This window comes from Anopheles gambiae, chromosome 2, assembly GCF_943734735.2.
Source record: "Anopheles gambiae chromosome 2, idAnoGambNW_F1_1, whole genome shotgun sequence".
Classification (NCBI taxonomy): domain Eukaryota; kingdom Metazoa; phylum Arthropoda; class Insecta; order Diptera; family Culicidae; genus Anopheles; species Anopheles gambiae.
Genome location: NC_064601.1, coordinates 14753665 through 14777701, shown reverse-complemented (window position 1 = coordinate 14777701; position 24037 = coordinate 14753665). Strand labels below are relative to the sequence as shown.

Below are 24037 nucleotides of genomic sequence, written 5' to 3'. Positions count from 1 at the left end.
CAAATAGACACAACTTCCTTAATGGATCAGCGTCTTTACTTTACTTTTTTGTTGACATTAAACATGCATGCTTTGCAGGCAGATAGAAGACACCTTAATTACAATGTTTAAATGCATCCATTATATGGATGTAAATTCAAATCATTCGCTGGAGTTGTTTTTGTTGCGCGATACGCGATCAAGGGTGAAAAACGCCACCTCAACATAAAGCAGTTTCCTTTCGATCCACGAAGATAAGATAGCAGCAGCAATCGTTTAGAGAGAAAACAAACCAAATAGACAAGACGAAAACAAAAACAAGTCAAGATAACTGTCTTACCCAACACCATAAATAACGATGCAATTGAACGGTGGTGCGTTAGGCAGGCGTTGGCGATCTTCTGTTTCGTCCCGAATCCCTCTTTCTCTCCTTAGGGTGCCCACCCTGCCGTTGTGCTCTCCCGTGCTTCCGCATTTATGTTACGAAGCAAAGTTGCCCCGTTTGCCACGCGTGATACGATGCGTGCAGTGCATTTAGAGTGCAAAACGTCGCGATCGCCACTTGTGTTCACCTGTGCCTGTTGCTGGGACGCGAACCCAGTGTCGCCGTCGGTAGGCGCCATCATCCCTACGGAGCGAGTGCCTTTCGATGTGTGTGTATGTTAGTAAGTGTTTTTTTTGTGTTCGTCAATTCAATCGTAACATAATATGAGCAAGAGAAAAAACACTCTTAGTTGATGGTACGTCTTATCTTCGATCGATTTGGAGCGTCCAGAAAGGGGGTGCTGTTTGTAACTATTTTATGCGTTCAGCTGTGTGTTGGTTGTTTCTTTTTCCCTGCTTCCTCTCGATGCTACTTTAGAATCTCTTTACCATCATTCAACTACAATCCCTTCGAACGTCAGACGGCACGCTCGGATCGTATTTACATTTTAATCAAAAGCCGTAGTTGTATGCGCGAGACATGCTAGGTTACATAATGATTTCATTCCATTTGGTCCGTTGGCTCGGACGGGAAGACGTTATGCGTTTAATACAGATGTAAAAGGATTAGGGTAAACGGTGATAAAGTAGATGTATGCAAAAACGCAAAGCGAAGAAGAAAAATGCATTCAAATGCAGCATATCAGTTGAACTTCATTTGAGTGAGATGTACATTCTCCCTTAGCTTCAGAGAAATTTCTTCAAAGGATTTCATTTACTTGCAAAACATATTAGCACACAATTGATAAACTATTTAGACATTTAATTGAAAATAGAAGTATCATCTCCTAGTACAAATCCTGCTCAGTGAGTACTCAGTGAGTTCCTAAGCATTCGTTGGGCACTTGCTGCTGCTCCAAAGCCGAACGAACATTCTCTCTCAATTCCCACCGGGGGGAAAACTCGGAAAAACTCTCTCGGGAAAAGCTCACCACACTTTTGTGACTCTTTCTCCGTATGTCTAAACTAAGGGCGTGGCTTTTCATTTTGCAAAGGCCCCCCAAAAAAAACAACAACATCAACACTCACCCCAAAGCGTATTGCTTTTGGTCGCTATGCCCGAAAGGAAACGTGTCCTGGCAGAGGAACAATTTGGCACTGTTGCACCCCGGGTTTTGCAACCCATTTGCACCACGCCTTTATTTTCGCAACTCACTAATTTGCGAACATGCACAATTCTAACCGAACAATGCCGCCAGCAAATGAGGATGCATGCAACGCACAAAGGAGGGTGTCTTTTTTTGCTGACTGCAGTTGCAGCGCATTTGCCGCCACTGTTTCTGTCTCCTGCTGTGTGTATCCCCTGTATTCGTTTGCTCCTTTGGATGTGTTGCACACAGCGAGTCCTCGGCACGCACCTGGCATGACCTGGGAAGGTTTTGGTTTCGTGCCAAGATTTGCACTCATTACAAGCAAACCGACACGCCATTTACGGGGTTAATAAAGAATGGCAGCATTTAGCTTCCGTTTTCTTATCTCTGGGCTTGTTGTTTTGTGTGCGTGTGTGTTACCCTGTGTGAAGTGATTTTAATTCTACCCAAAAAGACCACAATTTCGTGAACGTTTGTTTCCCGCTTTTTTCGAGTGGGAGAGCTCATGGTTTAGGAAGAAAGCTTCTCAATGAGCGGTCAGTAGCATAACGATCGGTATTTCCACGTATCATTAGCTGTCTGTCAGATGCTGCGGTCACATGGGCAAATGCTGCTAAATGAGCTGTCGAAATGTGTGTATGTGCATGGTTTGGTATTTTTCGAAATAAGTACACCAATTTCTGGACGCCGTGCAACCGCTCGCCCGCCCAATGAATGGAACGCTTTTAACAGCTCTGTGGTTTTTGGCTGGTGCCAGCAGCTCCTTTCAAGCACAGGTGCCCAGTCCAGTACAATGGGTTCGCTTGGATTTTTCGACCGTTGGACGTTTCCAAGCAACTGGTACCGGCGAATGATTGCGGTTTGGTACTTTTGCAAACGAGTAATGTCCAAGAAATGCTTCCGAAAGTACGGTGTAGCTGCGCAGCTAGGAAACGTTCGCTCCACAATAAAGCATGTCGGGCAGCACGAGCGCACCCGGCAATGGGGACCCCTGTATCCGCAAGGATCCTGCTCAACCGGCTCCGGACACCAGGGCACCACCGTAGGGTATGGGGCGGAAACCGAGCTCTGAATTTCAAATCAGTTCCTAACGTCCCCAACTCCCCGGTGTCGCTTGCAATGGTGTCTTTGGTGTGCAGTTGTGCAGTTGCGCCGTGCAGTTGGCGAATGGGACATAATTTATACACCAGACGGAAGACATTAGTTCCCGAGACGCGAAGAGAGTGAAAGAGAGTGAGCGAGGCGTGTGCTCGTTGGACCAACACGCGTCCATCGGCGGGGATAACTTGAAGAGTGCATTTGTTTTTCCATTGCAAACTCTTCCACAACTCTCCTCCATCCGCTTAACGATGGCTAGGCCTTCAAGGGGTAGCACTCCGAATCACCGAAATGGGGAAATAATTGATGGGGGACGTTTTTCACGGCTTTTCCACAGTTTGGCGCTTTAAGTTAAGAGCGCATTCCCGTCCCGAATGTCCCGGGTACGGTGCTCGCCAGCGTCGTGCACAGCGACGGGACTTTCTTTGTGACAATTATTGCATTCCTCTGTCACGTTACACCGCACCATCTCCTTCGCCGTCCCAACGTATTGCCAGGTGGCACAAGCTAATAAACCGTGTGTGGTGCACATTTTTCCACGGAAATCGGTACACTTTAGCGTCCCAGACAGGAAGCGTCATCCAAGACGGCTTCCGATTTCCGGTGCATTTCAATCCGGCAGCACGTGGAAAACGGTACCAACCACTAAACCAGACCACAGAAAGGCGAGAGGAGGGCTGGTAGTGGGTAGTAACAATCATCATTTCATGGAACCACGCACTGGAAGCGGGTCAGAAGTGCGGAAAAAACGTGTCGTCGGTCGGTTGCGGCGGTTAAACGTTTCGGTCAACAAGATCGATCAGTCCGTGCACTAATCATGCGCAATTTTTCGATCGGCTGGCCCCGTGTTCCGTTCGATTGGCGATGCAATTGGCTCGGCGGTGGAGCTGTGGTGATGTGCACTCGGGGACGACAAACAATGCGGTTTACCGGTGAGCAGCATCCTCATCTAAATGATGCTCCGGATGCAATGTGAGCGTTGAAAGTGGGGGACTGGGTAGATGCAGTTAGGTATAGCGGGTTGATGCAATACAACGCTGATTGTTTTGTTCGCGCGTGTGTGTGTGTGTGTGTGTGTGTGTGTGTGTGTGTGTGTTTGTGAAAGGAACGGTTCATTCATGGATGCATCGAAACCACCATCTCCGGTCTGGGGTGAATGTGGGATGCGAACGAATACCTACACTGTTGGCCGCAAATTGCTGTTGTGATGACGTTGGGTCCGTTGTTTGTTCGACTACAGTTGTGATTCGGTTTTCATGGTGATTGAAAGATAAAGTTGAACAGAATGGAGCTTGTTTACACATGCGGAACGCATCTATTTGTAGTGCAAACGTTTGTTTTAGAATCAAATTGTGATACAATGATTTCGAAGAGCTTCAAATACAGTGTGATGTAGCGAGACAATCGTATCCTACAATCACTAGATAAAGATGGTTTAGAATAGTGAAGATGATGATCTTTGTTAAGAGAATACTAAGAATTTCTATGCCATTAAATTTCAATGATGACATAACTCATATCGATCTACATTTTCTTAAACAATCTACTGAAACTATATATTGTTCAAAGCTTTGTTTATTCATTAAAAAAAATCAGATTTAATTGTTAGGTCAATGTGTAAGTTTGTGTATGAGGTCGAATGTACAGAGGTTTCAGGAGTTGGATAGAGACTTAGATCAGACATTAAACCTCCCTATAGTATCTCGAACGCAACTTTTGAGTTGACAAATCAATTAATCTTCTAGACTCTATCAGCAATTAAACTATGCTCATGAAAGTCATTTGATGAAAACCAATATTAGGTTGGATACAATAAACGTAGTTTAATAACACTTCCCAAAGAGGTGATCACACTAATGGCAACGAAGAAAAGTATGATTTAAGCACTCAAGACTTTGATGAAATGTTGAGAATTTCTCACGATTTATTGGTTGCTTCCCGTAATTTGTCGGGTTCGTCTCAGGATTTATTCACCATTTCTCACATATATTTGGATCGTTCCCACGATATATTGGAATCGTCCTTCTGGATTTCAATACAATTGTTCCAAAAAATCTGTAAAACGCCCAATGCATCGTGAAAAGCCCTGTAAACACCCAAGGATAGTTTGTAAGATGCCAATTCTCAATGGAATAATGAGGTAGTTTCAAAGAAGTGATGTTGTCCACTAATTCAATTCGAAGATTCCTCAGTCATTTCCTTACAATGGGAAAACATGTCATAACAGCATCACCTCACATTGCACTTTTTATTGCGCTTTGGATTGTGAAATCCTGGATCTTCGTCGGCATTGCCAGAACACTGTTCTATCACATGCTTTTCATTCCATCTCTTTGGCTGTCCCTTCGGTGACCCAAAAATAATGATCGAATACAAATTGAGGCAACAACACACAAGAAAACGGCCAAAAATTGGTTCACTGGTGAAATAAAGCCTACCATCAAACAAGCAAACGTGACGAAGAAAGTGTATCAAATTTACTAACTGCGTCTCCTCTGATGCTGCTGTTGCTGCTACGGTGGATTTGCATTTCAACTGCACGGCCGGAAGTACGGTTATCATTATTCAATAAAATAAAACGCTCAATAATGAATGGCAGTGGCGCTGCCACACCACTACATTTGCACAAACTAGACGTCCTTGGAGGGAGGAGGCAGAAGAGAACTGCCGAAACCGAAGGGGATAGCAGGAAACGGATTCCCGAAACGAGAGAAAAACAACGTTACGTACAACGAATCAATTCTGCGTCTTCTGTAGAAACTGAAGAGTTGCAGTGAACAGGAAGCCCTTTGGAATAGAAGAAGCATTGCAAAAAAAAAAACGACCAAAGCAATAAGCAAGCAAGGCGGATTGGTTTTGCATTTTTCCTTTCCAATGTCCGGAAGAGCGAAACGAAATGCAAGGACGCCGTAGAACGTACACCGGCAGAGGACGGACAATTGCATACCCCCGAACGACAGTGGAGTGAGATTGTGTCTTTTCAGGATTGCCAATTTATTGTAATTCGTATTTAAACCGTTCCTAACGATATGCAATTTACGAAACTCCACCGTGCGGCCGGCGGGAAAAGTTCGATCGGGTGGCCTAATGAGAGGCCAGGGCGGGCCAGGCCGTTTTGCCGTTCCCGTTCGTTACATTGCAGCAAGCTGGCGAAATCATGCGCAGGATCCAACCATTGAGCCTCTCCGCTGAACGATCAGGTGCATCAGGGCGTCGTTTTGGCCACCGTGCAGGCGCAGCACAGGCGCGTTCGCACGATGAAGTCGCTCGGAAGCGGCTGACGCACCGGGACAGGACAGATGCTGCGCCGTGCAATTACGCGATCGGCATGAAGATTTGCGACTGCATCTGACGTTCGGCACTGGTGTGCTTGGTGTGTAACGACACGCGGCAACGTCTTATTTGTGGACGCGTTGTTTAACAAGTCTTCACCCAAGCCACCACCAAGGGTGAGTGACTTCTGAGCTGTGGTGACATTGGCGACATTAGTGTTGTTCCTGTTTTCCCTCCGCTGGCTCTTTTGTTGATGTCATAGTCCCTGGGTTCGGTTTCCAAAGTTATTTCTAAAGCCACTCCATTGTGATATTCTGTGGCTTTTACACATTGTGTGTCCCCTATTGTTCTACGGCAGGGCATCAAACTGGTAGCCCCCAAAAGTGAGGCAGCAAAATTTCACTGCAAAGATGGCACGCCGCTGCTCGAGTGGCGATCGATGGGATCCATTCTTTGCAGAAACACCCACCGTGCGGAGTTGCTTCACTTTTCGGACGTTGTGCCATTTTCCATCGTCGCCTTGTTTTTGCGTCCCCTACACGCGGGGCTACGCAATCCGGTATCCCTTCGCACGCTGACAAAACAAAACCCCCGGATGAGATGAGATGAGCGGCGAGATAATGTTTGTTCAATGTTCTGGCTTTGGTCGGGGCCGGGGTTGTTTGGGGTGGATTAGGATGAGGATGGGCTTTCCTGTTTTCTTTTTTATTTGATTAATTGTCTTCGATGCTAATGATACGATGCTTTGTTTGAAGAGACTTGCCCAGTGTGAAACAATCGCTGCACGAGCGCGTTGGGTTTTCTGGGTCGTTGATCCATCTTTTTTCGGGGGAAGAAAGTCAGGGTGCGTTTGAGAAGTTAGGTCGAGTAATTCACGCAGAATGCACCTTTGGAAAATTGTTGATAAAGATGTTTCCCGCAAGAAAATAGAACATTGAGAATGTTAATCGATATTTCGAGAATGGAAGCAATTATGTGCGTCTTTTTGTTTGATATTCTATACAGAACAATGCAGAACAGCAGTTCAGAATAAGCTAGTGTAATACTTGTTTGAAAATACTGTTTTACAGATCTTTGAATTAAACAAAATTATCATGACTTCTTTTTTTCTTTTTTACTGCAAATTTAACTTTAACCTTATTCCTTACGTACGAGAAGTGTCCTATCAACACCAACAGTGTAAGGCAACAATCAACATCAACGATACGCGCTCGTCATGTTGAGCAGAGCTCAGTACAGCAGCATCCGTCGGGCCACGTCTTTAATGTTTGATTAACGAACCTTGTGCATCGGGACGACGCGGAAAGCCCCTGGAAACGCCCATAACGACTCACCGGAATTGAGTGAATGACGTTGACAATCCGCCAGCACCCATCACCGATCCATCCGTGGTGTTCCAGCTCTCCATTACGTAAAGTGCGTTTGCACACGAATACGTTCCCTGCGGCGGAGCGACGCAAGGAGTGCAAAATAAGAAGACAAATTTCTTTTCTCGTTGCTTCTCTTCACCCCCTCCCCTCCACCACATACTTAACTTCCTCCCACCGTCAATCGATGACAGTTGCACGATGACGGATTTACGCGGCGGATTGCCCGGCGGAATGATATATTGGTTCGGGGTGCGCCCCCAGTTTTGCACAGCTACGCGCAATGCCTCGAGCATTACGGTCGGATTGTGCACTCTTCACGGCATTCGGGCATACTATCCTTAACCTTGCCGATGGATGGTGGTGGCGTGGAAAACAATTAATCAGAACAGGCCACACAAATTCCGGCTGATTTCGAGTTCCGGGCTGCTAATCGATAGTGTTATGATGAGACGGGATCGCGGCGAATTGTTCTCTCTCGCAGACGCTGAGTTGATAATTATGATGGTGATGATGGTGCTGCTGCTGCTGCTGCCGCTCACGATAATGATTATTGTAATTAGCTGTGGGACTTTCGAAAGGAACGCAATCGTTGCGCTATTAAAAGGGCAAGTGGAACTGTTACATGGGTGCTAAGTAAGTGCAATTTAGAAGAATAATGGACATTGTTTTATGCAGATGAACTCGAGCAATGTCAGCTCGTTTTTTTTGTTTCGGCGTGGCAAACAAGGACTAAATATGTCCAGTTTCAATCAGACTGCCATTTACCGCCCTGCTCTGATGTGTGCCGGCATGTCGATGATGAAACTGTGCACGGTTAAAACTTAATCCCACACTTAACCACTAATCGGGCGGCGAGGCGCACAAAATGGTGCTAAAATGAGGCTCATTTTATCACGTACACGTGCTCGATTATGGACCTGATTTTCCTGGGCAAGTACATCGAAGGTGAGGAAAATTAACTTCACATCGTCGTTTGTGGAGTGTGTGTGTGTGTGGGCAACAGAGGTGTCGCCTCATCTCGCGAACATGCAATCGATGGCACAATTATGCAAAATTGATCGCAATCCATTTGCATAATCGGTATGCGATCGCAATGAGCTTTAATGCAAAAGTGTCAAGCTAATGAGCGGGGCGGTACTCTTAACGTGTGAGTGTGTGTGTGTGTGATTCCGTGATTGCATTGCTGTCATTAAGTATTAATAATCTAGATGATATTGATTGGCTACAAGCTGTTAATTAGATGGCTCCGAGTATGAAGCACGAAGAATGTCTTAGATTTGATTATGTTGACAAAAGGTTCAGTTTTGATAGATTGATAGAAATGATCAAAGAGCCTTAACAGATAATAGCCAAAAGTTTTATAAAGTTTATTAAAATATAAAATTAATAATAATGTAATGTTTAAAAATGGAGCAAACGCTCACCTTCAGCAATCCCACTACATTTCGCACAGTAATTGATGGACGGCTTCTCAAGCACCGGAAAACATTCCGTGCCATTTTTGGGGTTAGAATACGCCAGCAATGTCCACTAATTGCTCTATTGTAGCAACCATTTATTTCACGGCAAACGATTTGAAACATTCGCCATCACAACCAATCTCCGAGTTCAACCAAATGACCAATGGGCTATGCCACAGAAGAAGAAAAACAACAACCCTTCTGCCTCTCTCTATATCCCATTGCTCAGTGCCCTACCCTGCTAATTGTTTGACCGGTACGGGCAACATTCTAATGAGCAGTTTCGGTCACACTCCCCCAGTACCCGAAAATGGACCAAGAATGCATTCACCGCCCATAGAATGCACACTTCATCTTGCGAACATCCCCGCAGTCCGAGGCTCAAAATGTGTCTCGTTAGCAAAAGGCACATCACCGCCATTGTGCCTACTGTTGGGGTGGAGTGAGAAGAGAGCGGTTTGGCGAGGATGCTGAAGAGCTAATTAGGGGTGCAAAAATGCCCGTTCGAACCTTAAACAAGCGCGATTTGCACCGAATTCCCCACGTGACGTGCGCGTGATTTTGCACGCAACACAAAACACAACCGAACCGCGCACAGAACGCGTCCATTTTCTCGTTGTTTTTGTTGCTGTTGTTGTTGTTGTTGTGAGGATTGGTGATGGAAGCCCGCCTCAATTGTGTGACTCTGGCCAAAGATGGAGATTCTCGGTCACGAGCCACCCAGGAAGGTTTGCTCTGGAGCTTTCCGAGCCATCACTGGGCGGGGAGGAAAAAAAGGACATCACTCGCCCCAGCCAAATAAGCACCGGGCACAATTAACTCTTCGGAGAGCACGAGCCCCGAGAGTCTCGGTTGCGTATCGGTGGCGAGTGTGAGTGGCTTCCTGTAGATTGTCCACCATCCCGAACCATTATCGCCCCTTTTCGCGCACTAATTATTTTCCCATAATTGAGATTTGTGCGTGTTTGCAGACGCTGGCGTTCTTTACTTACACTGTGTAGCAAAACACTGCTTTGGCCTTAAAAAGCCGAGCAATTCCGTACCGAGCGGTATTAGTGGGTTCGGTTTTTACTTCCACCGCACAACGACGGCACTTCCAATTGAGCCCATGTACAATTGACACTTTGTGGGGAGTTTGATGGTAATTAAAATCAAATCACCCTTCGATGGTGTGTGTGTGCGTGTTTGCCGCCCAGTGATCGCGATCGGGGGATGCACTTCCCGATGGTTGATGATTAGCTGTGCAATTCGTTTGGTGGACGGTGGTTTCCCATTTTTGGGACGGTGCTCGCGATTTTAATTAATTGCTCTGTTCAATCGAGCATGGGCTGAAGCGGGAACTTACAAGGGGAAAAAGCACACACACACACGTACAGAGCAAACACGTGCGTGTCAATTAATTGAGCCAGTGTTTTCCTTTTTAGGGGTTATGGGAGAACATTTTACTCCCGTTTACCACTCCCCCGTGGTGCCGGGCGAAGAATGCCGGATGGATGTCACCCATGATGTCGCATCTGCCGTGCGAAGCCGTTGGAGTCCATCTCCGGCTGCGTACAGTGACCGTGAATGCATTTGCACCACCGATAGACAATCTCGTTTCGCACCGTGATGCGCTTGTGGTGGTCTGTTGGTGTGCGCGCTGCGTGCTAATGTCTGCATTTGGCCACACAGGCCGCGCACCGAAACCGATCCGATATCATTACGCGCGGTTGACCCTCGCCTGTCTTTGATTGGTGAACAGTGTCCGGATCCCGAATAAGGCACCTTCGCCTACGAGTGTGACTCTCTCACTCTGGCTCTCTCTCTTTCTCTCTATCTTGGATGGGGATCGGGGTTTTACAGCTCGACAATGTGATCAAATCAATCGCAGACCGAAATGAACCGCCCGGTAAGGGCGACCCATACCCATGATCTAGTCGAACCGATCGGGTGGACCGGATTGGGCACCACCGAGGTTTTCCTTCGCACCATCGGTGGGCATCCGACCGACCGTTCGCTGACCAAAAATCGACCACTCATTACGGCGAGCGAAGGGCGGGGTGGGATGGAGTGGCCACAACGGTACACGGCTGCTGGCCGTTTATGGAGTGCCCGGGATCGATTGAGACAGTTTTGATTAATTACTTGCGATCGCTGGAAATGGGGAGGCTGGCAATCGTAGAAAGAAAAACACACAGCCCACCACCCCAGGCGCAAGTGCGCAACCAGTGCAGATGGCGGTGCTGGAATTAGTGCAAGAATGCAATCGATAATTGCAACACGCATCCGCTGCACACTCACATGCATGCATGCTGATGCTGCTGCGGCGGGGTAGGAGTGGTGTAGTTTCATTACCGATCGGCCAGCAGCATTCCGGCCAATCGTCGGGTTCGTCCGGAGGCGTTGAAATGTGTCTTCGGATTGTGTTTTATGCGCGCGGTCGATGGTAACGTTGTTAGGCGCGGTAACATTGGTTGAGACAGTGTTGATTTATCAGATTACAAGCGTTTCCCATAAGGGTAGCGTAGAATAGATTTGATAAGTTAATTACAAGCTTAGGTGTAACAATGAACTGTGTCTGAACACCAAATAAAGATGTATTTTTGTGTGTGCTTTGAAAGGGTACACGCAGTAAAGTTATCGTTCAAGTGACTCACTTATCAACCACTACAGCATCCGGACACTGCAGACTTGTTAGGGGGGCCAGTCAGCCTTATTGTGCATGTATTGATGTCATCGTACCCTTTTAAAAATGACCCAAGAAGCGATGCTACGACCAACCGGTGTCATTCTGATGACGGATTCAGCTCATAGATACCGTCACGTTTGCGTATTCTCTTTTACCCTTCCACACACATTGAATTAATATCCTGGCAGAACGTCTGTCTTTTCAGCGCTGGTAACAGTTCACGGTAGAGTCCAAAACTTAGAGCCTTATTAGAGTATCGGAAGCTAATTTCGACCTTTACGAAACGAATAAACTTTTCATGTCTTTGATGCAAAATAGATCTAACGTTTAAAAGACTTGAACAGCAGGACAATTTTACGTTAGTTCTTCTTAAACCGTAATATAATGTTCTTTGCAACCTAACCGGTCTATTAGACTTCTTAATACTATTGTGAATATAGGAACAAACTGTATCGTTTAATTCAATTTTGTTCTTACAAGCGCTCTCGCCCTTTATCGTACAACAAACTTCAAGGATTTTGCATTAGACTTCAATTTGCATAAAACTTTCATCATTTAAAGCTCAATATCCTTCAGAATATTTACCAAATCTTCAACATATTTAGGATGAAAGTAGCAGCTTATTAAAAACAATGCAAGTCCTGCCAATCTTTACAGCAGCAAAATAATCGTGCTCATCTCATTTTGTAAACCATTTCGTTAAGACTCCAGACTTCATCTTCTGTACTCTCGTTATCCTGCCACAATGCCACATCCTTACATCATTCCAGCAGCACTTGCTCAACAGTCCACCACCAATCAACCACACTGCTGCGCACTTTAGTTCGGCGATTGAGTTGTCTTTAAGAACATGCCATCAAACTCATTGCTGTTGCTGCTGCTGATGCTGCTCATCATCATCATCACCATTGAACGGCAGGCCGTGGTGTTGCTGATTGCGTCACCGCGTAAACGGCCCGCTTAACGACGAATGTCATCAGGCACGAGATGACGCCGCACGACTATGTATTACACACACACCCCTGGTTCGGCAATCAGTTTGCCGTCGCCGCCACGAACTAACTGCACCCGCCAATGACCATCATTACCGGCGATTACCAATCAACCGAACGAAGCATCGAACGATCGATGCAAGCAAACAAAAAAAAGTGCATTTTGCTTGCGCATCGTTGCGTCGGGGCGCTGATGCTTTCTTACATTACGCGTAGCATTCTACCGCGTGGAGATGATGTTCCACAAAGTCGGTTGTTGTTTTCGTGCATAAAAAAATAATGAATAATGCTAGCAGGTGGTCTGCGCCGGGTTAAGGAGGTTCCTCTCAGATGAATGTGACAATTTGTAGCTCAATAGAACATAATGTTTAAAATAAAAGAGCATCGCTTAAATGGAACAAAAAAGCGTAAATTGATAAGAAGCTTTTAACTTAATTTTCGCCTTCACTCATCGACATCATCTGTAAGCAATCACGATGTCAACGGATCAATGCGTCGCTCACAAGCCCAGTGCCGCAGCTATTGCTTTCATATGCGTGTGCGTATGGCTTGCTGATATGGGAAAGGGGGGAAGCGGTTTTCCCACCGGCTCAAAGAGCTGCTCATTAATTTCTAACATATCATCAACACATTTACGGGCGACATGGTTGAGAAAATTTATTGCAGCTCCCGCTCCCGCGCCTCGCGTCGCGTTTGAAAAGCCACGTCGACGTAGCCCTCGAGCGACGCTCGGGCCCAGAAAACCGGCCAAGAGATGGAGCCGGCGTTGTGTAGCATAAAAAAGACAAAAAAAAGTTAGAACGGGTAAAGGAGCAAACGTAAGAAGAAAAAAACGCGCTTTGGCGATGATTTATGTGAGTTTATGTATGTGAATCCACACGTACGCTGCACACGGGAGTCGAAAGGGCATTTGTGTGTGTGTGTGTGTGTGTTTTTTGTTATGCTACTTATATGCATACTGGCATTTTATTCAAAATTTGGGTCGGCTTCCGAAAACGTGAAACGATTCGCAAACTCTTTGACAAATGGGTTTAACAAATTTTCGTACATCCGCCTATGCCATTCGGTGCATGATTTTTCCCTCCCAGAGAAAGAGATTATTTGGTTCTTGGTCCTTAGTTTGCCTCTTTTCAGTTTTGACATCTTTATCATAAATCGATTTGTACGCGGTAGCATGGCAGCGCGTTACGACGAGCATTTACATAAAGTGTTTTTAATGACGTTTGCCGCGCGGGAAGATGCTTCGCTGCGTAAATTCAAGCGCGACCGATGTGTTGTGACACATTTGTCATAATTCTTTGACAGTGTAGGTGACAGTGGTGGCTGGAGGTAGAACTATTATGAACGCTAATAAACCTTCGCACGAACTGTATTTGTATATCATTAGATGTAATATTCAGAATTACTTGAAAATTATATAGATAAAACAACACGTGCAATTTTGTATTGCCTATCGGGGTGAATGATTATCAAATTTAACAGCAAATGAAACAATGTAAATACTACTTTCCCACTACAAACAGCTAACGAGCGATGGGTGCAATTGCGGCGGCAAAACACCTCATTCCCGCAACGGCATTTGCTTTGAAAATCGTTCTTCTCATTACACTCATGAGCATAATTCGCTTATTCACACAACAGACAAACGCACCAAAACTGCTCCACACAATGACCGGGGGCCCTCGCTTTGTCAAAAATTATGCTTCCGATGCACATCCGGTGCAAGCCCTGATCGGCGAGAAGCTACCTACAAAATCGTTCCGTGCCGGTGTGTTGTTGTGCCCGCCGGGCGAATTTGTCATTACAAGTGTTGGACCTGCCAACTATCTCATTAGACACCTCGCCGACCATCGTGTAAGGGCGGCGGTGGCTTCCTTCGGCCGCCACCGCCACTAATGCTGTGCGGTCAATTGATGGCAAATGACTGTTATTATGTGCATCGGGGCCGGGGCAGGATTAATTTGTGCCGCCCCACGTATCTTCCCCGGCCGATGCCGGCCGGCAGGAGCATTTTAGCGCGCTTAGCTCACAAGCCGCCGGCGCACTGCACTACACAGGGGTGTCACTAGCGCACGCGAAAGCGATGTGCGTCGCCGTACCGTCCGTTGCGAGCTTAATGTTTATGATTTGTTTCGCTCGCTTTAGTGCGCCGGTGCGTGTTGATGGTGTTGGAGCGTTTTGCAATGAGAATGAAGTGCAGTGGTAGTGGGATTGGGCAAGTACATTTGGTCGGCGGTCGGTTGGGGGTGGCCCATTTCGTTTGGTAATTATTTAGCTGTCTAGACAATATTTTGGGTATTTTAATGAGGGAAAAGGTACATGTACGTTCCTTTACAGATTAAAACTCCTTAAAAATCTGTTTTACCAAAAAACATTAAATCCATGAGAAGAAAGCAAGGAATGTTTGAACCATTACGCTTCGTTAGTTATTAACATAACATGCATTTAAGAAGTCTTACAGAGGTTATGCAATAATTGGCTTTAAAACATGAGTTCCAATGAAGGAAATAACGAGACACTTCACTGAACATTTGCTTTAATTATCAAATTAAAATATAATGATTGCTTGCAAACAAGTTCGTAGCATAATGTTGCAGTATTTTGGCAATAGCCTACAGTTTTACTGCTGTCGTTGGTAACCATTTATTAGCAACAAAGACAAACATGCATGTCTCATTACACAAATGCTGCAGAATTTAAGAATGAACTGCATTCGAAACCCCACCGCTGGACACACTCCATCTTAAGGCGCAGTAACAACACCATGAAATACGTCCAACGTGTGTAATCCAACCCCCCGGCCACTTCCTTGTGGTTGGTAGCGTCGCAAATGTTGAGACAGCGTTGAGCGTACACCACCAATGACCGAGTCGTACCGAGCCGAAAAACCTTCCCAAAAGCGGGGTAAGGGTCTGGTTCTCAATCCCTGCCCGATTTCCTGCCTGCCAAAAGCACGGCTGCCAAAGAAAGGTCGGTTTGCAATTTTTAATGCTGCATGCAACTCATGAATGCATAAACAGTCCGAGTGTAAAAGCAGCAGAACCATGACGATTCGCACCGGTGGTGGTGCCGTGACAGGGAAGTACTTGTGTGTACGTAGTTTGCAGTTTCACAAGTTGCTACTATTTAGGTTGTCCTTTGGTGTTTCCATTCCCCCCTTTTCCGTATTACACACAATTAACATATCCATTTGGCTAACCGCCAACACACACACCCCGCGATGTGTGGTCCGGTTTTTGGCTTTTTTATGGTTCAATTCAACCTCTACCTGGACATTCCTCCCTCCCATCGCTTCCTCTTTCTGCAGGCTGGCCCAGGTTGGGCACTCGTGGTGTGTTTCCCTGCGGCCACAGCAGAGAGTGGTCGCAGGAGCTGGCTGGCGTGGTGTTGTACGCGTCGAGGAAGGGGTTTAGAAAGTGCGGGCGAATTCCTTACGCGGTTCGCTTTGGCCCGCCCGAAAGAGATCCTTGCGCGAGTGGGGGATGGGTGTTAGGAGGTTGCCGCGGGGGTTGCCGCTGGTCATGTACACCGATGGCAGAGCGATGTAGATCTTATCGGGTCGATTGGTAAATCCTCGTTAGCGCTTCGTTTGTTCTGCGGCTGTTCGGTTGTATCGATACGCTTTACGCGAGCTCGCGCAATGTCCTCGCCGGGGCTGTTTTGTGTTGTGCCGCCGCCGCCGCCCGACGTTTAGTTGGACGTCTGATAAGGTGGAGGGATGTATAAACGTCGCTTGGGGATAGCGTAAGCGCCACTCGGGAGGGCCAACCCAGTCAAGCAGGGTTAAATGGCAAACATTGCTCTAATAGTGTACATGGGGTAAAACGATAAGCAAACCTGTGTATGCTGGGAGGGGTTTCCTTCATGTTCACATCTACTGTAAAGACCATGTAGCTATTTTAATTTAGAACAGGATAATGAGTAAAATAATGTTAGCTAATTGATAGGAATATATGAGTTTAAGTTTCAAACGATAACAAACCACTCCATTAACATGGAACAATATATAAGGTAGCAAGTGGCGTGTCTTTCGTGTTTGATTTTATGCTCACGATTGCAAATAAGCTTGTATAAATGCCGTTCCATATTAGTAATTAGTAACGTAAAATCCTAGGCACGTTAATTGTCTCACTTAGCATTACACTTTTTTTTTGCACATTTACATAGCACACGTACGAGCGCAATCCTTCGGCGATGCTTAGAGCACACTCAGTAGTTTACTATTCTGCAAGGTGTGCCACGCGTCAAATGGGCGTTCAACTCGTACGATTAGCACATACGCCAAGGATATCCCGTCCTAAGCAACGCTCTGCCAGCCATGATGAAGACAGCCACAAACGTACTCTCCCGTAGATGCTCACCGAAAAGGAGTGTCCGATTGCGCAACCATGAGGTGTGATGGAAATAATTGACTCGATTGAATTGCATTGCGCGAGCCAGCTGCCGTCGCACGCACTGTGTGAAGGCTGCGAATGCGTTAATGCGCACGAACCCCAAGCCCAACCCATTTACACGCTCCACAAGCGTTTGTCAAAGCTGTGCCACGCTGTACCATGTTTCTGTGCCTAGATGGTCTCGTTTCGTCGCTTATTTTCCATCATTCAATTATCATAAATCACTGCGACGTTGCGGTTGAGCCGTGTTTACTCGCCGCACAACTGGAAAAAGGGGGAATCGCAAAGCACGGTACCCATTTTCCACACGTGATTATCATCTCATTTGGGGCGAGTTTTATTTGAATAACATAATCGTGAGTGTGTGTGTGTGTGTAGGCAGTGCTTTTTATCGACATCAGAATCAGATGCGACACACAATGTACGGATCTGAGCAATTCGCTCGCCCAACCCAAACACTGCCATTAGGTGTGAATAAAAGTGGTCCGGTCGAGTTTTTTTATCGGTACCATCCGGCTCATTAGGCACCCGATGTCTCACAACAGACCAGTGGATGGCCGGAACTGCACTTTGGCATCTGTATGACGAGTGTAAAAACCGTGACCGACCCACCAATGTCATTGTGTGGCATCGTGGAAGTGACGTTGTTACTAGAGAAGCAGCACTATTACTGTTTGTTTGAAGAGGGAAATAACAATGAAATAGTTAAATTTACAACAAAATTGACCGTACCGGCAGCGTTCTAGAATCCGGTTTTAATCCTACACCCTCGGAAGGTCATGCTCTAGATTTTTACCGCCAGCGCACGATAAGGTGCCGATACCTGACCACCTTTGTGGCTGGGCCCGGAACCATAATTGGTTGTGCATTAAAAGCGGTGCTCTTTAGAAAATTAGTTTTCCATTGCATGTAAAACGAGCCTACCATCGCTTAATCGCCCCATACTTAAAACCCCGCTTTAATTGGGTACTGCTTGTGTAATGTTACCTGTCCGCCCGGCCACCGTACGGGCCACTTGCTACGTTGCTACTGACTGTTTCATTGCCTTGCTTGTTTTTTTTGTTGTTGTTGCACCGAACGCACGATCCACGAATGTTCAAAATCCCATTTGTACCGCAGTCGCGCGCACGCGGATTTACCTTTCGCGATCGTTTATTATCCAAAAGGGCACGACGGCCGGGCGCTACTGGAAGTAACATACACACACACACACACATGCACAAACTGCTGCAACATGAAGAGGGTAATAATTTTCCCTTAACCTTAACGCTGCTAAACATCCGGCGTCCGTCCCCGGACCGGGGCGAAGAGTAAGAAGTGGTTGGTAGCTACATCCCAAGTTCCAGCATGGGCTCGACGCGCAATGCGTTCGCGAATTTTTCCACACGATCGGTGCACGCACGCCCGATCCGTTTTTAATTCTCCACAATTATAGGCTTTTTATTAATCCTTTGGCGCGTTGCTTCGGTGTATGTGTGTGTGAGTGTGTTTGTGGGGCTGTGTTTGGCTGCATTACTTAATAAGCCGCGGCAATGGCCGCTGTCAGATCATCCTGTGCAAGAGGCGTAGCGTGTAGCCAACGGAAATGGATCCTTTCGCTAATGAATAGCCCTCGCAACACGATGGCTGTTGGTGGAGCCATCATCTTTAGTTTGGGAAACGGGAAAGATCGTGTGGATCGTGGTGGCTATGAAAGGAAGTCCCATTAAAGTACGATCTGATCTAGCACGGAACGGAACAGGTGAACTCTGCACTTCAAAGGTGGTCAATTCTGATGAATCACTTGATTGACTGGTGGTGTCGATTCAGTATTCTTTGATACAAATAACATCCAAAACAGCTGGCAGGTTGAGCTGACAATATCATCAGTAAGCATAGAGCTGTAATCAATTGCACATTAGAAAACGAAAGGATCACCTGTCATGTGCGCGATTTAACAGAACAGGCTTGCTTTTTATCAAATACCGTCATTGCCTGATAATAGGTATTATCAACCAGGTTAGAATAGATCCTGAATAAAAGCTGCTAACATCCTTAATAGACACACAATTTCGCCTACCTTATTGGGGAAATCCACTGCCAGCATACAGTCGCTGTAGTTGTTCTCGGTCTTTATGGGGGTCGGTCCGGCGAGGGGACTGCAGAGTTGTCCAACGCTGAGCTGGGCTTCTCTATACCACGGATACATAGCTCACGTACGCTGGCGCTTGGCGGTAACGAACGTACAAGAACATTTTCCACCCACTGCACTGAATGCACATGCACTGTAATCGTGCCTTAAAACGATGCCACTGTCGAGAGTGCCACACACCTGGCGAATGGGACAAGAATCTCGTTCACTTCAAACGAGAGATGCGGTGTACGGTGTACCTCACCTGATGGACACAATTTATAATATCTATTTGTTGAACGACACTACACACTTTCTTCGGCAATACTTTTGAGTACGAAAAGGTTAGATACCGTTGAGTTTTGTCACAAGTTACACATTCGTATCATAACGCTCACAATGCCGCTTCCTGACGACACACACTTTGTGCGCAATTTTCACTGGTAACAGATAGGTTCAGTACATGCAATTCGCTGATTAGCGCTGGTTAATTTTTGTTTGCGGTAGAAGTCGAACCCTCAAGCCCCTCAAGTGAGTATACGCTAACACGAAACACGAAACATATTAGCAACAAATCGACTGTGTAAACAAAACGCACGCACCGCTCACCCGGTTCAGCATGATGTCTCGCCGCAGAAGGATGGGGAAAATGTGTGGAAATTGTTTACTGCTAGCCGTGTTGACATTAGATCACGTTCGCCTGCACTTGTGGTACACACCCTAACCTGTTTTCTTCACCATGACACTCGCCGGACACAGAGAAAACATGACACTTTGAGGGAAAGGGGTACGGCTAAGCGGGATCGCCTTGGGCAAGAACAATAGGTGGCCGTCATGGAACGGGAATGCAATTATAAATTGCATAGGAGGCTAAAAGAGCTGAATGCTCCGATGTCACTATTTATGGTTTGGCTTAATTAACACGTATTTTCAGTTAGCTCCTGGACACTTGTTTCCCATCCACCAGTAGCACTATACACCACTATGCGTTTCCTTTTGGGACGTTTTTTTTTGCGTTATTCGTGTCACGCTTCTTACACCGCCACCGCCACAACGTCTTCGTTCCGGTTAGCTGGAAACGCCGCAAACGTTTTCTCCCCGTTTGTGTCACGGTGTCACGTTTTGTCACTTGCTACGGCAGACACACCTTATGCACGATGGACCGGTTCCGGAGCGGTTATTCCGGCGCGCCAACGTCGAGTCAGCAGTTCAGACTAAAAACTCCACTCCACGACACGGACACACACGGACACCGTTTGGTAAAAGGCGTTTTTTTAGCACGCGCTCCCCAGTGCGACTGGCAAGGCTGTTGCGGACGTCTGACAACAACCCACCGCGCGAGTTCGGGTTTGCCAGAGCGTTCAAAGCTCTGGTGGGGCGCAGGCTCTGTAGCGCGCACCAGGGCCGTACTCTTTTACCCATTCAGGCTCAGCATATTGCTTTCTCGCTCGTAACCGTATGTCCCCCCCAAGAAGTCGCTCACGGGATCACGTTGCGCTCCGTTGTAAGGTTCCGTCGCAGCCTCTCACAGCTCTCTGAGTGTTTCGGAGTTTTGGGGAGTACAAAAAAAAACAAGAGCAGCAAACTCGCAGCGCTTCGTGCTGAATCACAGAACTGACTGCTGACTCGGTTGGTGGAGGAAAAAGAACAGAGAGAGAGAGTGTGAGATGCATGGTAGGGAACAAGTCGGGAGCTATTATTTATGCGTATTTCTGCAACAAACAAATCAGCCACCCCCTTTCATGTGTGGTTTAATGTTGGATGGATTTTTTAATGCATTTATAGATTGTTTCGCGCACGGTTCCATGGCACCACATACTTTAAGAATGTTAATAGCGTATTGTGATTGCAAATATAAAAAAAGCGAATAAAAAAATGCAGGTGCCCTGCTCACACAAATCAATCCCACCTGCCATTGCGTTCTTGTGCGCTAGTTTGCTGGGCTGAAAATTATGAATCAAACCCATCATACCGCGGGTGTGAAATATTTGCCACCTAGTATTGGAAATGGAGCCTAGCAGCAGTGCATTAAAAACGATCAATTAAACACTTCAATGCGCGGTTTAAAGTGGGTTCGGAATGTGGATCAGGCATATGGACACTTTGATACTCGCTGTCCGTGTCCATATGAACTTGAACCAGAACATTCCCACCCCATTTACATGTGTGCGCTGATGCGCTCCCTTCTCACGGCATAACTCATCGGTTCTGTGGTTTGGTGCTGCAAATTTCCCACACCGGCATCGCTTCCGGATGCTGTTTTGGCGTAGCGACAAATGCGTTTCGTTTCGCATCTCTCACTTTTGCTGCACATTATCAAACACACATCATCTGGAGAACGTTACTGGCTGCCACTAATGAGCCAAGGGGTTCGTCTGCAGCCTGGACCCAGAAAGGAATGACGCTTCGCAGCATTTGTTCTTAACTCCAGATGTGTGTGCGTGTGTGTGTAAGGGGTTCGGGATCGGGTAAAAGGTTCATCGTCCGTCGGGCATTGCAGCAACTGTCAGGGACTGTGTCTTCTTTAAAGTGACGCATAATTTGCCATCCGTTGTCAAAATGTGGTGGCATTAATTCGTCCTCCCAGTCGTTATCTCTCGAGGCAGTGGCTGCGAAATGTGCAGCAGACTTTGTGTCGCGACGGCATTCAATGGGATGTTTGGTGGGAACATTAGGAATTGGAATGAGAAATTAACAGCAGCACTACAGAGGTGAAGGATTTAAGCAATTTCATTGTAAATTTGAACATGTAACAACTTCATTCCTAATGCAATTTTTTTTCGTTCCACCTTTTGCCCTTTTTGCCACAAGTGCGGGAAACCTCAAAACACACAATCAACTATGCAAATGGAGCAAACGCGGGCTGGCCGATCTTGTGATCGGTGCATCAAAATTCCCTTACTAAATTCCCTGCACATCCAACCCGGCTCTGCTTCGGTCCAACCACCCAACCGGTTCCCAATCCCCTGCCAGATCTGACCTGATGGTCATGACCTACCCCTCATATATGACGCGCTCGCCAGGAAATGACGAGCCGGGAGGGGTCGTCGATGCTGTTTCTTTCTTTATATTTTTTTTGGCCACGCTGGAATTTGTTTTCGTGAGATTGCCTGTTTTTCTCCCCGAGGCTGGGGCATGTCTGGCAGTTTCGATCGCTTTGAATTCATTGCAATGTTGAGACGAAATGCGAAAAGTAATGGAAGTGTATGTGTGTACATGTTGGGGCTTTTTTTCGGGGGAAGCATTTGCTTCTCCACGATGTGTTTCGTGCAAGTGCAAAAACAGAGAGAATAAAGTGTTGCTTCATTGTTTTTGTTTGTCTGTTTGCTTGTTTATCTGCCATCTAACGTGCAGACACATTGGAGGGGAGGTGATGGGAGGTCCATTACATCGTTGGACAAATTAGGAGGCTTCTGTTTTGTTACATCAGCACGGGGTATTAAAACTGGTTCGATTGGACTATTTGAAGCATGTAAACCTCATTCCAGAAATGAATGCAGCGTTTGGCAACGTTTATTGCAGCAAAAGTTGATCTACAAGATAACATACTAACAAATGAAGCGAGCAAAATGATACATGTCAACTGTCACACAGTTTGCTTCTGTTTGAAAGTGCCAGCAGAAGATCGTGTATAAAATATTCATCTCGGAACTGTGCGGGACTGTACACAAAAAAGCCGCACTACATTCACCTCCAATAATAATGGCGATAGTTAAGCGATTACGGTAAACAATGTAATTATTTCACTGAGACGCCTTTTTCAAGCTCGCTTGATCACATTTCAGTGTCAGACAGTTTATTCGGCTGCCGTACTTTCCATACCACCGTTTGGTGCAGTTGTGCAGCATGCAAAAAAGGCCAGCAAGAAGAGCGAGCTTTTTATTGTGAAGAAAGAAGAAACCATTAGCGAAAGAAGCCCCTCCCCCCCTGAAGGGAGGGAAAAGTTGTGGTACAATAAAAACAAAGCATAAACCAAACAAAACAAAAATGTAAAAAAGCCCATGGACGTGAGACCACAACCGGGTCCCATCAGTCATACAGCAGTCATCATCGATTTTTTATGCCCCTTAAATGTTTGCAGTTTTTCTTTCGAGCCCGGATCGGTGTCACTGACACTCTTAAAGCTGTCTAGGACTAACACATTATTTCTAGTTTGTTGGTTTTTTTTTTGTTGTGTGTTGGGCCGTTTGGCCGAAAGCAACAATTTCATTAGCTTGCATTGGTTGTGTTTCTAAAATAGAGGGATTGAGATAGGACAAAACGAAACAAGGGAAGAGGCAATTGGAATTATAAATATATTTATTAGCTTATGATTTTAAATGAAAGCTCAATTTTTAATATTAAATTAATTACTTTAGAAACAGCTCAGTTCTATCGTTAAAATCTTTAATTTAACAAACAGATGTATTTATTAATCTCTTTGCTTAGTGTTTACATGTGTAAGACATAAACATAAACATTTAATAATTATGCTTTTTAAACGATAGGAAAGGTTCAAAAATGTTTTGTTTTTACTTTTTTTGTAAAATTAGTGTGGAACCGCTAGGATGAACGTGAATTTTCCAAACCTTGCCGCACGTTTTCCGACGGCAATTTGATACGGCGCAGTCGCATGAGTTACGTCACTCCGCCTCCGAAACTGAGCGCCCCGATATGGTGGCCAGTTGCGATTGGTCGCTTTTTTGCGCCGCACGCCAACGGGGTGTGTGCGTGGCGTGGGGTGGAAAAACACGTGGGATGGAAAAGAGCAACAACAACAACAACAAAAGAAGGGCTGAAAACATACAGAGCAAACCTGTTTCTAGGAAGAAGCGGGATGGCAAGAGAGCCGAAGCTTAGAAAAAAAGGGGAGCTTCAATGGGGTTGGTCATGGGGGTAACGGGGTAACTAGGAGGGGAACAAGGGACCGTGTTGGTCAGCTTAGTTGAGTGCCGAGGCTGAGATCTCTATAGCCTCTCGCAGACGATGAAGTCTCTCTTGTTGCATTCAGCACCATGGACAGGGTTCGTTGTTTTGGTGGTATTGATTGGGGAATTATTATAAAAATGAGATTTAATGTTGTTTCACCAAATGTATCGTAAAAGAGCAATCCGTAGTGCAGTACATTGAAATTCAATTG

At 46.1% G+C, this 24037-nt stretch overlaps 1 protein-coding gene across 1 annotated transcript in view; it reads right to left on the bottom strand.

Moving 5' to 3' along the window:
* The window catches only part of LOC1281033 (zinc finger protein rotund), a 49596-nt gene extending 29354 nt beyond the window's left edge, over positions 1–20242 (bottom strand). Inside the window, exon 1 of the mRNA XM_061644522.1 lies at positions 18868–20242. Coding sequence (XP_061500506.1) covers positions 18868–18996 — 129 coding nt within the window. The 5' untranslated portion in view covers positions 18997–20242. The remainder of the gene's footprint in view (positions 1–18867) is intronic.
* Between the last annotated feature and the right edge of the window lie 3795 nt (positions 20243–24037).